The 15000-nt window shown below is 52.1% G+C and overlaps 1 protein-coding gene across 1 annotated transcript in view; it reads left to right on the forward strand.

The window, feature by feature from the left end:
* cacna1ha (calcium channel, voltage-dependent, T type, alpha 1H subunit a) overlaps positions 1 to 15000 on the forward strand; it is a 119568-nt gene that overhangs the window by 96677 nt on the left and 7891 nt on the right. The window contains 15 exon segments of the mRNA XM_034539760.1: positions 671 to 826; positions 1140 to 1227; positions 1318 to 1601; positions 1718 to 2110; positions 3216 to 3319; positions 3593 to 3716; positions 4423 to 4491; positions 4568 to 4752; positions 4840 to 4966; positions 5311 to 5436; positions 5843 to 5932; positions 9938 to 10151; positions 12227 to 12378; positions 12703 to 12812; positions 12953 to 13086. Of these exon segments, the coding sequence (XP_034395651.1) occupies positions 671 to 826; positions 1140 to 1227; positions 1318 to 1601; positions 1718 to 2110; positions 3216 to 3319; positions 3593 to 3716; positions 4423 to 4491; positions 4568 to 4752; positions 4840 to 4966; positions 5311 to 5436; positions 5843 to 5932; positions 9938 to 10151; positions 12227 to 12378; positions 12703 to 12812; positions 12953 to 13086 (2356 nt within the window).

A 15000-nucleotide genomic window follows, 5' to 3' on the forward strand; every position in this document is an offset into this window, starting at 1 on the left:
CCCTGTGGATATATTGTTGAATCTCTCCATATAGAATGTCCTCTTTTCAGCAGAAAGGGGGAACACAGAATGCAGTGGTTTGTCTCACTTTAGTGTGTGTGTGTGTGTGTGTGTGTGTGTGTGTCTGTGTGTTTGCGCGTGTGTGTGTGTGGGAGTCGGATGCTGAAAAAGCAGAACGGGCCGCCATGTGAAGGCGTTACGCTCGCTGGAAGACTTTACCGTGGTTTTCTGGGGATTAACCGTGGTGCACACACACACACACACACACACACACACACACACACACACACACACACACACGCACGCACACTCGCACAGGGCCTTCCTGCCACGGCGTTTAATGAGTGGGCAGAGACGGAGTGCGCTTTCATGCTGCATCATGCGTCCTAGTTTTAAGCGCTTTCATCACTCCCATTGATTTAGACACGGAGACACACACACACGCACACACACGGGTGCACACAGACACACACACGCCCACGCACACTTTGTGGTAATCCCTTGTGGATGACGTCGAGGCATTGCGGCATAATGGCGATATAAGAAGCTAAAAACTGAGTTTTATAAAGTACATAAACCTGCATCGGCTAATATTTTCTCCATTTCACTCTCTTTTTCCTTTCTTTTGCTTTCCTCTGGACCTGACTCTGTGTTTCATTGAAAACGACAGATTCTTACCCAGGAGGACTGGAATGTGGTGTTGTACAACGGCATGGCCTCCACCTCTCCATGGGCGGCGCTCTACTTCGTTGCCCTCATGACGTTCGGCAACTATGTGCTCTTCAATTTACTCGTGGCCATCTTGGTCGAGGGCTTCCAGGCTGAGGTGAGAACGACTGTAGTATGTATGTACAGGTATATACTGTGTATACTGTATGTATAGAGATAGAGAGAGGCGGTGGCGTTTAATTGGATGAAACGCTTTCAATATGCAAATTGAAAGAATAATAATAATATAGAGACGGCGCTAATGCCGGGGTCTTCTTAACGGCCATCTCTCATCCACAACTGTGTGAATGGCGTACGAGGGCCTTCTCGAGCTTTCAATCAACCTTTATGTGTGTTTGTGTCTGCGTGTGTGTGTGTGTGCGTGTGTGTGTGTGTGTGTGTGTGTGTGTGTGTGTGTGTGTTCGTTAAAGGGGGATGCTAATCGGTCGGAGTCGGATGACGAGAAGAAATCTGACAACTTCGAGGAGGACGAGAAGGTAGAACAGCTCAGAGACACCGGTACGTTAAATGAATGAAGGATATGATGATAATGATGATGATGATGATGATGATGATGATGATGATGATGAGGCCTCTATTTCTCCGCAGAGCTAAAGATGTACTCTCTGATGATGACGGCCAACGGTCACGTCGACCCGCGCGGCTCGATGGCTCCTCCCATAATCATGCGCACGGCCGCCACCCCCATGCCCACCCCCAAGAGCTCCCTGGGCCCGGAGTCGGTCCTCGGAGAGGAGCTCGCGTACAGGGAGGGGGTGCCTCAGTACGGCGAGGTGGGACTGGGCTTCCCCGACGCCGGGAGCATCCACGCGGGCTCTCGCCGTGGAAGCTCCGCCTCCATGGACCCTTTGGCCTATGACCAGCGGTCTCTGGTGAGTTACGCGGTGACACTCCATTTACAAGTGAAAAAGAACAAATAAATACATCTAAAGCACATGGGCATCAAACATGCTTCCACCCCCCCCCCCCGTGTCCCCGTCTCTTCCAGAGCCTCTCGAGTCCCGGCCGGCGCTCCCCTCTCGCCCCCCGCTCGTGGGGAAGCCGGCGCTCCAGCTGGAACAGCCTGGGGAGAGCGCCGAGCCTCAAGAGGCGAGACACCAGCGGGGAGAGGGAGAGCCTGCTGTCTGGGGAGGGCGGAGGGGGGGAGGAAGAGGAGGAGGAGGAGGAGGAGGAGGAGGAGGAAGGCCGGGAGTGCGCCGGGGACGCCGGGGGGAACAACCGACTGCGTCCGGAGTCCCTGGAGCTGCTGCAGGCGTCCACGCTCTGCCCTTCCATAACAGCGGAGTACGGGGACTGTAACGGCCGGACCCTGACCTACGACCCCAACGTGAACGCCGACCCCAAGGACGACTCCTCGCCGGACGACGACATCGACGAGGACGTACGTTATCGCGCCTTGTTTACAGTAACGTTTCCACAGTTCATGAAGGTTACTCGGTTATTCTTTGTGTCCTTTGGCCTTTGTCTCCCTTTTACTTTGAGATATTATAACGTGCGCGTTGTGCGGGACGCTAATTGATTGGCTCGGGAAGCAATGGGAGGCTTAAAACACATCCTCTATCAGCACGGGGCGCGTGCAAAGAGTACGCATCGGTGTGTGTGTGTGTGTGTGTGTGTGTGTGTGTGTGTGTGTGTTTGTGCTGCTGAGTACGCCCTCTGCGTGTGTCTATGTCAGGGATTATTGGATATTTCAGCTCCGAGGATATCCGAGGATATCCGAGCAGCAGGTGCTCTCCATCCAGTTTACACACACACACGCACACACACACATACACACACACACACACACTCACACACAGAGACACACGGGAGCCCGCCAAATAAGCTGAGAGACTTGACTTCGGGCTGTTTTTAATTAGAATCCCGTGGCCCCGAGCTTTCCTCTATTTCTTTTATTGGGAACTTTAATGACTTTTCACAAACACTTTTTCCAATGAGCTCTCGGAACCGGCTAAGTTGGGAGTTCTGGTCCGGCCCTCTTATGCCAGAAAACAACTTGTTTATTGTGGCCCCCAAAATATATTTAAGTGTGACACAGTCAGCAATACTGAAGAGAACTGAAATGAAACCGTACACTGTGTTATAATGCTTTTTTTTATGGTGGGGTTGTGTGTCCCATCACTATGAAGTTACACTGCATTGAAATAGTGTTTTTAAGAACTGTATTGTTCTTTGATCCATTTACACATGTCTACGGGGTCAGTGGAGGTTCCTTGTTTTGGGGGAACTCAGTGACTCCGGAGCGCAGGGTTTCCTACTGTGTGTGTAATAACAGAGCAGTTCATAAACATAATTAATGAGTACATCCAAACACTTATATTATCTCATTTATGGAACGACTGTTTTGCTGAACATTTTTAAATACTGGAATTAGATTTTGCCGTTGAGTGTGTAATAGAAGTAGTGATTTCTCTGATGATGGTGTAGATGATAAAGAAAGTGTTGGGTGGTTGCTGTCGGTGACCTCTGACCTCTGACCTCCGCAGAGTTCTTTCTGGATCTGGCTGAAAAAGGAGCTTCTGAACATGAAGCCCCACTGGTGCAAAGAGCACGAAGACTGGACGCTGTACTTGTTCTCTCCAGAGAGCAAGTGAGTCTCACACACACACACACACACACACACACACACACACACACACACACACACACACACACACACAAACACGCACACACACACACATTCTGCTAAGGCTCTCTTTCTCTCCTCTATCCTCCTCATCACCTTATTTAATTATCTCCGTTTTATTGTTTTCTCACCGCTAATTGTTTGGTCGATAGCTTTAACCGAGTGTAGACATTTGATGGATGACTCTGTGCGTGTGTGTGTGTGTGTGTGTGTGTGTGTGTGTGTGTGTGTGTTTAGACTCCGTGGGTGGTGCCAAAGTGTGATCTCGCACAAACTGTTCGACCACGTGGTTCTGGTTTTCATCTTCCTCAACTGCATCACCATCGCTCTGGAAAGACCTGATATACAGCTCAACAGCAAGGTAAGACACACACACACACACACACACACACACACACACACACACACACACACACACACACACACACACACACACACACACACACACACCTGTTTGCAGAGACATTTATAGAACCTTTTTTACAGATTTCCTCTCGTTACAAAGTGTAAAATAGAATCTTCCTTTTCATTGACCGGGTTTTTTGGGGGCAGATTTTACTCCAGGAGAACAACAAAAACAGAAACCTCTAGAGCCGACCCACAATGCATCACTTTCTTAAAGTTACAGGGCTGCTGATAGCCTCATTTGCAATCTAAAATGGTTGTTGTGCTATTGATATTTACAATTCTGCATCTGATGAGCCAATGTTTGTGTGGTGAGGGGTGTAAGTCAGTCGGAGCCGGACGGGTCCATTCGGGGTCCCGCCCGGGCTCCTTTAACTCCTCCTTCCCGTCGAGGCCCGCGCACGTCCTGCGCACCACGAAACGTTCTTGAGACGTCGAGATAAGATACAAGTTCATTAAATACCCACGATACCCTAGATCTAGATCTCATGGCGATCCCACCGCAGCGGAGGCCATAAGTGTCCATTTACTCACGAGGCACTTTGTTGCTTATTGAAATCTGTTTTTCTTTGTGTTTTTGTGTTTTGTCATTGCGTCGCACAATAAACGAGTCAGCCGTTGTCATTATTGTGTCTTCATAACTAACTCTCTCTCTTCTCCAGGAGCGAGTGTTTCTGAGCGTGTCCAACTACGTGTTCACTGTGATCTTCCTGGCAGAGATGGCCGTTAAGGTAAAACTCCACTTTCCTCTCCAGGTGTAGTTTAACACAACTTCTGCACCGATAACCTCTGATCTGGTGTCTCCAGGTCGTAGCTCTGGGTTTCTGCTTCGGGAAGCAGACGTACCTCCAGTCCAGCTGGAACGTTCTGGACGGTTTGCTGGTGTTCGTGTCTCTGGTCGACATCCTGGTCTCCCTGGCGTACACCGGCGGAAACCGGATCCTGGGCATCCTCCGGGTCCTGCGCCTCCTGCGAACGCTCCGCCCACTGAGGTATTTATACGTGTTCCCGTCTTATTTCACGTTGCACACATCACCTGTATGTATTATACGCGTGCGCTCTCTATCGGTGTCCCCCAGGGTGATCAGCCGAGCTCCGGGACTGAAGCTGGTGGTGGAGACGCTCATCACCTCTCTCAGACCCATCGGGAACATCGTCCTCATCTGCTGCGCCTTCTTCATCGTCTTTGGCATCTTGGGGGTTCAGGTAGTTTCTCAGTCCCACAGACAGGGGGGGGGGGGGGGGGGGGGGGGCGCACACACACCCTTTCTCCGGGGCTCCGGAACTAAACCTTTTAGCTTAAATGTCTCGTTGAGCAGCCGGGTGTGTGATTGTGGCTTAAGGGGGGTTTAAGTGTCTTGAGTATCCGATAGGCAGTCGTTCCTTTAGAGTGTGTTTTTTGAAAGAATGACAATCGTGTTTAATGCATATGCTCTATGAATTGTCCTTTTTATTGCCGGCATTAATTTGTCGCGCGCCGCAATTGAGATGAAGTGTAAATGGCGTCGAATAAGCCCCGCCCACCGGCTGACTTCCTTCTCGCTCTCCAGTTGTTCAAAGGGAAGTTCTACCACTGTGAGGGCCTGGACATGAAGAACGTCACCAACAAGTCGGACTGCCTGCAGGCCAACTACCGCTGGATCCGCAGGAAGTACAACTTCGACAACCTGATTCAGGTGCGGGGCGATGGACAATAGTACAGCGCACACGTAGTATTGATTATGAATGCAGCGGTACACTGTGGCACAGAGAATAACACACAGACGTGTACTTTGTTCATATTTAACACACGTTGCCTCATTGAGCAGCCGCTGCCCCACTTATACATTGATGTGTTATTAATAAAAACTCACTATAACATTCTGATTATTTGCATTGATTAACTTAAATATGGTCTACCTTGTTTTTAAAAGTTACATTATTCCAAGTTATAAACTGGATGTGCATCTTCTAGGAATAATCCCACGCTGCTGTGTCAGTGCTGTAACAGTGTAATATTATAATCTATAATGATGATCGAGTGGCCTGAGGACCAGAGAACCCCCCGTGTTGTGACCTCCTGCTCCGTGTCTCCCCATCCAGGCTCTGATGTCTCTGTTTGTGCTGTCCTGTAAGGACGGCTGGGTCAACATCATGTACGACGGGCTGGACGCCGTGGGAGTGGACCAGCAGGTGAGTACCTCCACCTCTCTCCCAGTACCTCCACCTCTCTCCCAGTGCCTCCACCTCTCTCCCAGTACCTCCACCTCCCTCCCAGTGCCTCGACCTCTCTCCCAGTGCCTCCACCTCTCTTCCAGTACCTCCACCTCCCTCCCAGTGCCTCCAACTCCCTCCCAGTACCTCCACCTCTCTCACAGTGCCTCCACCTCCCTCCCAGTGTCTCCAACTCCCTCCCACTACCTCCACCTCCCTCCCAGTGCCTCCAACTCCCTCCCACTACCTCCACCTCTCTCACAGTGCCTCCACCTCCCTCCCAGTGTCTCCACCTCCCTCCCAGTGCCTCCACCTCTCTCCTAGTTCCTAGTACCTCCACCTCTCTCCCAGTACCTCCACCTCCCTCCCAGTACCTCCACCTCTCTCACAGTGCCTCCACCTCCCTCCCAGTGTCTCCAACTCCCTCCCACTACCTCCACCTCCCTCCCAGTGCCTCCAACTCCCTCCCACTACCTCCACCTCTCTCACAGTGCCTCCACCTCCCTCCCAGTGTCTCCACCTCCCTCCCAGTGCCTCCACCTCTCTCCTAGTTCCTAGTACCTCCACCTCTCTCCCAGTACCTCCACCTCCCTCCCAGTGCCTCGACCTTTCTCCCAGTACCTCCACCTCTCTCCTAGTACCTCCACCTCTCTCCCAGTACCTCCACCTCTCCCCTAGTACCTCCACCTCCCTCTCAGTGCCTCCACCTCTCTCCCAGTGCCTCGACCTCTCTCCCAGTACCTCCACCTCTCCCCTAGTACCTCCACCTCCCTCTCAGTGCCTCCACCTCTCTCCCAGTACCTCCACCTCTCTCCCAGTACCTCCACCTCTCCCCTAGTACCTCCACCTCCCTCTCAGTGCCTCCACCTCTCTCCCAGTACCTCCACCTCTCCCCTAGTACCTCCACCTCCCTCTCAGTGCCTCCACCTCTCTCCCAGTACCTCCACCTCTCTCCCAGTACCTCCACCTCCCTCTCAGAACCTCCACCTCTCTCCCAGTACCTCCACCTCCCTCTCAGTGCCTCCACCTCTCTCCCAGTACCTCCACCTCTCTCCCAGTACCTCCACCTCCCTCTCAGTGCCTCGACCTCTCTCCCAGTACCTCCACCTCTCTCCTAGTACCTCCACCTCTCTCCCAGTACCTCCACCTCTCACCAAGTACCTCCACCTCCCTCTCAGTGCCTCCACCTCTCTCCCAGTACCTCCACCTCTCTCCCAGTACCTCCACCTCTCCCCTAGTACCTCCACCTCCCTCTCAGTGCCTCCACCTCTCTCCCAGTACCTCCACCTCTCTCCCAGTACCTCCACCTCCCTCTCAGTGCCTCCACCTCTCTCCCAGTACCTCCACCTCTCTCCCAGTACCTCCACCTCCCTCTCAGTGCCTCCACCTCTCTCCCAGTACCTCCACCTCTCTCCCAGTACCTCCACCTCCCTCTCAGTGCCTCGACCTCTCTCCCAGTACCTCCACCTCTCTCCTAGTACCTCCACCTCTCTCCCAGTACCTCCACCTCTCTCCCAGTACCTCCACCTCCCTCTCAGTGCCTCGACCTCTCTCCCAGTACCTCGACCTCTCTCCCAGTACCTCCACCTCTCTCCCAGTACCTCCACCTCTCCCCTAGTACCTCCACCTCTCTCCCAGTACCTCCACCTCTCTCCCAGTATCTCCACCTCTCTCCCAGTGCCTCGACCTCTCTCCCAGTACCTCCACCTCTCTCCCAGTACCTCCACCTCTCTCCCAGTACCTCCACCTCCCTCCCAGTGCCTCCACCTCTCTCCTAGTTCCTAGTACCTCCACCTCTCTCCCAGTACCTCCACCTCTCTCCCAGTACCTCCACCTCCCTCTCAGTGCCTCGACCTCTCTCCCAGTACCTCCACCTCTCTCCCAGTACCTCCACCTCTCTCCCAGTACCTCCACCTCCCCCCAGTGCCTCGACCTCTCTCCCAGTACCTCCACCTCTCCCCTAGTACCTCCACCTCCCTCTCAGTGCCTCCACCTCTCTCCCAGTACCTCCACCTCCCTCCCAGTGCCTCGACCTCTCTCCCAGTACCTCCACCTCCCTCCCAGTGCCTCGACCTTTCTCCCAGTACCTCCACCTCTCTCCTAGTACCTCCACCTCTCTCCCAGTACCTCCACCTCTCCCCTAGTACCTCCACCTCCCTCTCAGTGCCTCCACCTCTCTCCCAGTGCCTCGACCTCTCTCCCAGTACCTCCACCTCTCCCCTAGTACCTCCACCTCCCTCTCAGTGCCTCCACCTCTCTCCCAGTACCTCCACCTCTCTCCCAGTACCTCCACCTCTCCCCTAGTACCTCCACCTCCCTCTCAGTGCCTCCACCTCTCTCCCAGTACCTCCACCTCTCCCCTAGTACCTCCACCTCCCTCTCAGTGCCTCCACCTCTCTCCCAGTACCTCCACCTCTCTCCCAGTACCTCCACCTCCCTCTCAGTACCTCCACCTCATTCCCAGTACCTCCACCTCCCTCTCAGTGCCTCCACCTCTCTCCCAGTACCTCCACCTCTCTCCCAGTACCTCCACCTCCCTCTCAGTGCCTCGACCTCTCTCCCAGTACCTCCACCTCTCTCCTAGTACCTCCACCTCTCTCCCAGTACCTCCACCTCTCTCCCAGTACCTCCACCTCTCCCCTAGTACCTCCACCTCCCTCTCAGTGCCTCCACCTCTCTCCCAGTACCTCCACCTCTCCCCTAGTACCTCCACCTCCCTCTCAGTGCCTCCACCTCTCTCCCAGTACCTCCACCTCTCTCCCAGTACCTCCACCTCTCCCCTAGTACCTCCACCTCCCTCTCAGTGCCTCCACCTCTCTCCCAGTACCTCCACCTCTCTCCCAGTACCTCCACCTCCCTCTCAGTGCCTCCACCTCTCTCCCAGTACCTCCACCTCTCTCCCAGTACCTCCACCTCCCTCTCAGTGCCTCCACCTCTCTCCCAGTACCTCCACCTCTCTCCCAGTACCTCCACCTCCCTCTCAGTGCCTCGACCTCTCTCCCAGTACCTCCACCTCTCTCCTAGTACCTCCACCTCTCTCCCAGTACCTCCACCTCTCTCCCAGTACCTCCACCTCCCTCTCAGTGCCTCGACCTCTCTCCCAGTACCTCCACCTCTCTCCCAGTACCTCCACCTCTCTCCCAGTACCTCCACCTCTCTCCCAGTACCTCCACCTCTCTCCCAGTACCTCCACCTCTCCCCTAGTACCTCCACCTCTCTCCCAGTACCTCCACCTCTCTCCCAGTATCTCCACCTCTCTCCCAGTGCCTCGACCTCTCTCCCAGTACCTCCACCTCTCTCCCAGTACCTCCACCTCTCTCCCAGTACCTCCACCTCCCTCGCGCGGGCGGCTTTATTACGTAATTTTTTTTGACTGACTGTTGAATACCGGTTGAGTTTAAACTTCATCTCCTCTTTTCTCCTCTTCCTCTTCCTCTCCTCTTCCTCTCCTCTCCTCTTCATCTCCTCTTCCTCTCTTCTTCCTCTCCTCTCCTCTTCATCTCCTCTCCTCTCCTCTTCCTCTCCTCTTCCTCTTCATCTCCTCTCCTTTTCCTCTCCTCTTCCTCTTCCTCTCCTCTTCCTCTCCCTCTCCTCTCCTCTCCTCTCCTCTTCCTCTTCCTCTCCTCTTCCTCTCCCTCTCCTCTCCTCTCCTCCTCCTCTCCTCTCCTCTTCCTCTTCATCTCCTTTCCTCTTCCTCTACTCTTCATCTCCTCTTTCTCTCCCTCTCCTCTCCTCTTCATGTCCTCTCCTCTTCCTCTCCTTTCCTCTCCTCTTCATCTCCTCTCCCTCTCCCTCTCCTCTTCATCTCCTCTCCTCTTCATATCCTCTCCTCTCCTCTTCTCTCCTCTTCATCTCCTTCCTCTTCCTCTCCTCTTCCTCTCCTCTCCTCTTCATATCCTCTCCTCTCGTCTTCTCTCCTCTTCATCTCCTCTCCTCTTCCTCTCCTCTTCATGTCCTTCATCTCCTTCCTCTTCCTCTCCTCAGCCCGTGAGGAACAACAACCCCTGGATGCTGCTCTACTTCATCTCCTTCCTCCTCATCGTCAGCTTCTTCGTCCTCAACATGTTTGTCGGCGTGGTGGTGGAGAACTTCCACAAGTGCCGGCAGGACCAGGAAGAGGAGGAGACCCGCCTGCGGGAGGAGAAGAGGCTCAAGATGATAGAGAAAAAGCGCAGGAGTAAGGAGAATGGAGGAGCTGGTCGGTAGTCTATTTTTCTGAGCACTGCCTGCTTTCAGAGCCTGAAAAAAAAAAAAAAAAGAGAATGACGGAGAGAGAGAGAACAGGGAGATGTACTCCAAAAATAATAAGGGAGAGTTTGAAAAAGACTGGCTAGCTCACGCAGACAGTGATTGATCACTGACAGAAGGCGTCGGCTACTCCAGTCTGATGCATGCAGGTGCATGAATGCAGCCCCCCCCCCCCACACCCCCCCCTCACCCCCACACACTGCATGCAAATCTCAACTCTACATTTGAATTAATTTATCTACAAAATGTGTACGCTCACTCTTTAAGCTGCTGCAACAATGCAGTTGTTCACTAATCTATAATTAATTTCCAAATTCTATTTTATTTTTTATTACCATCGCTGATATTCACAACAAGAAGCACTGATGCACGTGAAGCCGATCGAGGTCGCTTGCTTTCCCTCCGTTGTGTCTCGAGGAAATTTTGCTTGCAAAATTTTGATCAGTCGAATCCCCCCCACCACCCCCCCACCCCCCCTCCCTCCCCATCACCCCGTCAGGGTGCACGTCCAACCCCCCCCCCCGACCCCGACCCCGCGGCGTCTCTCCACACGGACAGCAGAGAAAAGGCCATTTCCTGTGAACACGCTTTGACTGGCAGACTCAGAAACATAACAAATAAAAATGTGTGAGATACGGAGGATTGTTGGTCACACACACACCTCCCATTGCAAGAAACCAGTCCCAGTGCTCCCACTACGAAGCAGGACTTGTTCTTTTGAATGCGGTTGTATGGAGGGCTGAAGAACAGAGAGAAAGAAATTAGTAGAAGCACATTTATTTATTTTAATGGCCGGCTAAAACACTAAATTATAACCAATATATATGTATATATATATGTATATATATATATACATATATATGATGTGAGCCTGTGTGTCGCTGTCTCACTGGTCTAAAACCGTTAAAGGTCCAAATTAAATCTAATCAGCTCTCTCGCAATAAAATAATCATCTCATAAATCAAAGAAGAAAAGATGAAAAGAAGTTTTAGACGATTGAGATTTTTTTCCGATGGGGCGTGAAAAAGAAAAGAAAACGAGAGTCGTGGTGCGCTGTTCGGTTTCGGGACTCGAACCGTGAAACGACGTCGGCAGGCTGATTTCTAATGAGTTCAACACAAAGAACACATCGGAGTACTTGCTCGTCGTGTTGTTAGCGCCGCTACATGGAAAGGCATGTCCGCATGCAGCAGATAGACAGGGCATGGTGGACTTGGGGGGGGGAGGGGGGGCATCAACATGCACGAACCACAAACGCAATCACGGGTCGTCATATGTGGACATGTGAGGACACAGTCTGAGGGTTTATTTACTAGACACGTATCAGACAGAGAAGCACGGGCTGGGATTTAATGGAGACGTCCCATTTAGGTCAGAATATCATTGACGACAATATCATTACTACAGAGGCAATGGATCTTGCAATATATTATATATACATATCGATATATTTCAGAGTTTGCTCCTTTTAGTCCAGACAAAAACATGGGGGTGGGGGTGAAAAATAGCAAAATTACCCTTTAGATGAGGAACAATGAGGTGAGGAGAAGTAATATTTCTCCAAGAAGGAGTCAATGAGCGAACTGCACTTATTAACACGTGATACATTTAAAGATATCATAGCTTCGCTGTGACTCTCATGTCCTCTCTTATTTGAACATTTCATACGGGCAGTGACGTGCACGGACTGTGTGTGAGGGGGGCCCGGGGGACAATGGAGGGTGGGTGGGGGGCACCGCCACAGTTATGACCCAATATATGAACAGAGAATAACTTGATAGATGCCAAAAGGCAGACGTAGTGATTAAGGAACGAGCACACATTGACAGAATGACGGCATAAGGCGTGGTGGGTGACCCCGTCCTCGCCCCCCCCCCCCACGCACCATCCGGTGCGCGCCACTGGACACACATGCGCCTGTGACTCACGGTTTTGGCCCTGTGGTCTGTGTCGTGACGTCCGTCTGGTGGTTGTGTGTGTGTGTGTCTGTGTGTGTGTGTGTCTGTGTGTGTGTCTGTGCTCCAGAGGCCAAGCAGAGGCCTTACTACGCGGACTACTCCCCCCTGCGTCTGTCCATCCACACGCTGTGCACCAGCCACTACCTGGACCTCTTCATCACCTTCATCATCTGCATCAACGTCTTCACCATGAGCATCGAGCACTACAACCAGCCGCGGGTAATGTTGACCTGACTGAGGCGTGTTAAGCACGTTGATGTCAGAGATGCCACGATCTTTTCTGAGGAGCCGTCGCTGTATTTCTACAAATAAACTCGGGACTGGATTTTTTTTTTGATTTCCCCTCAGGCGCCAATGAAACATCCAAACGTTCATTTGAATTGTTTTCTTTGCTAAAAGTAAAAGCCGTTGATTTAGTTCTCCGAACGTTTTAATTAAAAATTATTGAGTGATGCCAACAGAAAAAATGGTTTAGCATCTATGAGAGATGTACCTAATTATCTGCCTGTGTGTGTGTGTGTGTTTGTGTGCGTGTGTGTCCAGTATCTAGAGGAGGTTCTGAAGTACTGTAACTACGTGTTTACCTGCATCTTCGTCGTCGAGGCCCTGCTCAAACTGGCGGCGTTCGGCATACAGCGCTTCTTCAAAGACAGGTGACGCTCTTATGCTCCTCATGGCTTCCTAATAGCGGCACACGTGCGTTGTTTTCAGTGCACGGAGTTGAAGGGATTGTGGTTAGCGGGCTCGGTAACGCTGGATGAATGTGTGTGTGTGTGTGTGTGTGTGTGCTCAGGTGGAACCAGCTGGACATCGGCATCGTGGCGCTGTCCATCATGGGCATCGCCCTGGAGGAGCTGAAGATGAGCTCGGCGCTGCCCATCAACCCCACCATCATCAGAATCATGAGGGTACTCAGAATAGCACGAGGTACACACACGCACACACACGTACACACACACACACACACACACACACACACGCACACACACACACACGCACACACACGCACACACACACACACGCACGCACACATCAATATTTTCTCTGATAATAGAAATACAGAACACAAGTAAGTCGTTTTGTCTACAAAAATGTTTTATTGTATATTCGTGTAAATTCTTGACGCCTCCCCAGCTTCGACAAATAAGATAAGATAAGATAAGATAAGATAATCCTTTATTAGTCCCCCAGTGGGGAAATTACAGGATTACATCAGCATAGCTCAAAGTAATAAGTAGAACAAGTAGTATAATAACAGAATTAAGATAAAAGAGTAAAAAACAAGAAGAATATTATATATACAGACGGAGTAGAAATAGAATAAAGTGGATAAAATAAATTTTAAAAAAAAATTAAAAATTAAAAATGTACTTAAATGTATTACACAACTGGGCAACTGGGCTAAAGTGCTGTTCAGTGCGAAGTCCAAAGTGTTCAAGTGTTTGTGGCCTACTGGGAGCTCAGCTTGTTGTGTAGCCAGACAGCAGCGGGGAGAAAGGACCTGCAGTACCTCTCCCCCAGACACCGAAGATGAATCAGCCGGTGGCTGAAGGAGCTGTGCAGCGCTGCCAGAGTACCCTGCATGGGGTGGGAGGTGTTGTCCATCAGGGACGATAGCTTGGCCATCATCCTCCTGTCCCCCACCACCTCCACAGTATCCAGAGGACACCCCAGCACGCTGCTGGCCTTCCCCACCAGTTTGTCCAGTCTCCTCCTGTCAGCTGCTGTGATGCCGCTGCACCAGAAGACCACTCCATAAAAGATGGCTGATGCCACCACCGAGTCGAAGAAGGTCTTCAGGAGTGCTCACTGCACCCCAAAGGACCTCAGTCTCCTCAGCAGAAAGAGTCTGCTCTGTCCCTTCTTGTAGAGTGCATGAGCGTGGTCAGACCAGTCCAGTTTATTGTTCAAGTGAACACCCAGGTACTTATAAGACTTCACAATCTCAATGTCCAGTCCCTGGATGCTCACTGGTGTTGGAGGAGAGCGTTTACCCCGGCGGAAGTCCACCACCAGCTCCTTGGTCTTACTGGAGTTGATCTGGAGGCGGTTCCGCTGGCACCATCCTAAGAAGTCCTGGTTCAGTTCCCTGTACTCTCTGTCATCATCGGCCGAGATGAGGCCGACGATCGCAGAGTCGTCAGAGAACTTTTGCAGGTGGCAGTTGGCAGAGTTGTGTTTGAAGTCCGATGTGTAGATGGAGAAGAGGAATGGAGCCAGAACGGTTCCCTGTGGAGCCCCTGTGCTGCAGTACACCCGATCTGACTCACACTCCCGTATCCGCACATACTGTGGACGGTTGGTGAGGTAGTCCAGGATCCATGCAGTGAGGTGGTGTTCCACCCCGGTCTGCTTCAGCTTGTCCCTCAGGAGCAAAGGCTGAATGGTGTTGAAGGCACTGGAGAAGTCGTAGAACATGACTCTCACAGTGCTTCCAGCCTTTTCCAGGTGAGAGAGGCATCTCTGCAGCAGGAAGATGACGGCGTCATCCACCCCGATGCCAGATTGGTAGGCGAACTGAAGTGGGTCCAGGGATGAGCTCACCAGGGGGCGGAGATGGACAAGGACCAGCCTCTCCAGGGTCTTCATCAGGTGGGATGTCAACGCCACTGGCCTATAGCTGTTGAGGTCCTTGGGCCGCGGGGTCTTTGGTACCGGTACCACGCAGGATGTCTTCCATAGCTGTGGTACTTTCCCCAGCCTCAAGCTCAAGTTGAAGATGTGCTCCGCTATCCCGCACAGTTGGTCTGCGCAGGATTTGAGGAGCATTGAGCTGATGCCATCTGGACCCGTGGCCTTCCTCACCTTGATCCTCCTCAGTTTCTTCCTCACCATGTCAAA

The sequence above is a fragment of the Cyclopterus lumpus genome, chromosome 8, assembly GCF_009769545.1.
Source record: "Cyclopterus lumpus isolate fCycLum1 chromosome 8, fCycLum1.pri, whole genome shotgun sequence".
Taxonomy (NCBI): domain Eukaryota; kingdom Metazoa; phylum Chordata; class Actinopteri; order Perciformes; family Cyclopteridae; genus Cyclopterus; species Cyclopterus lumpus.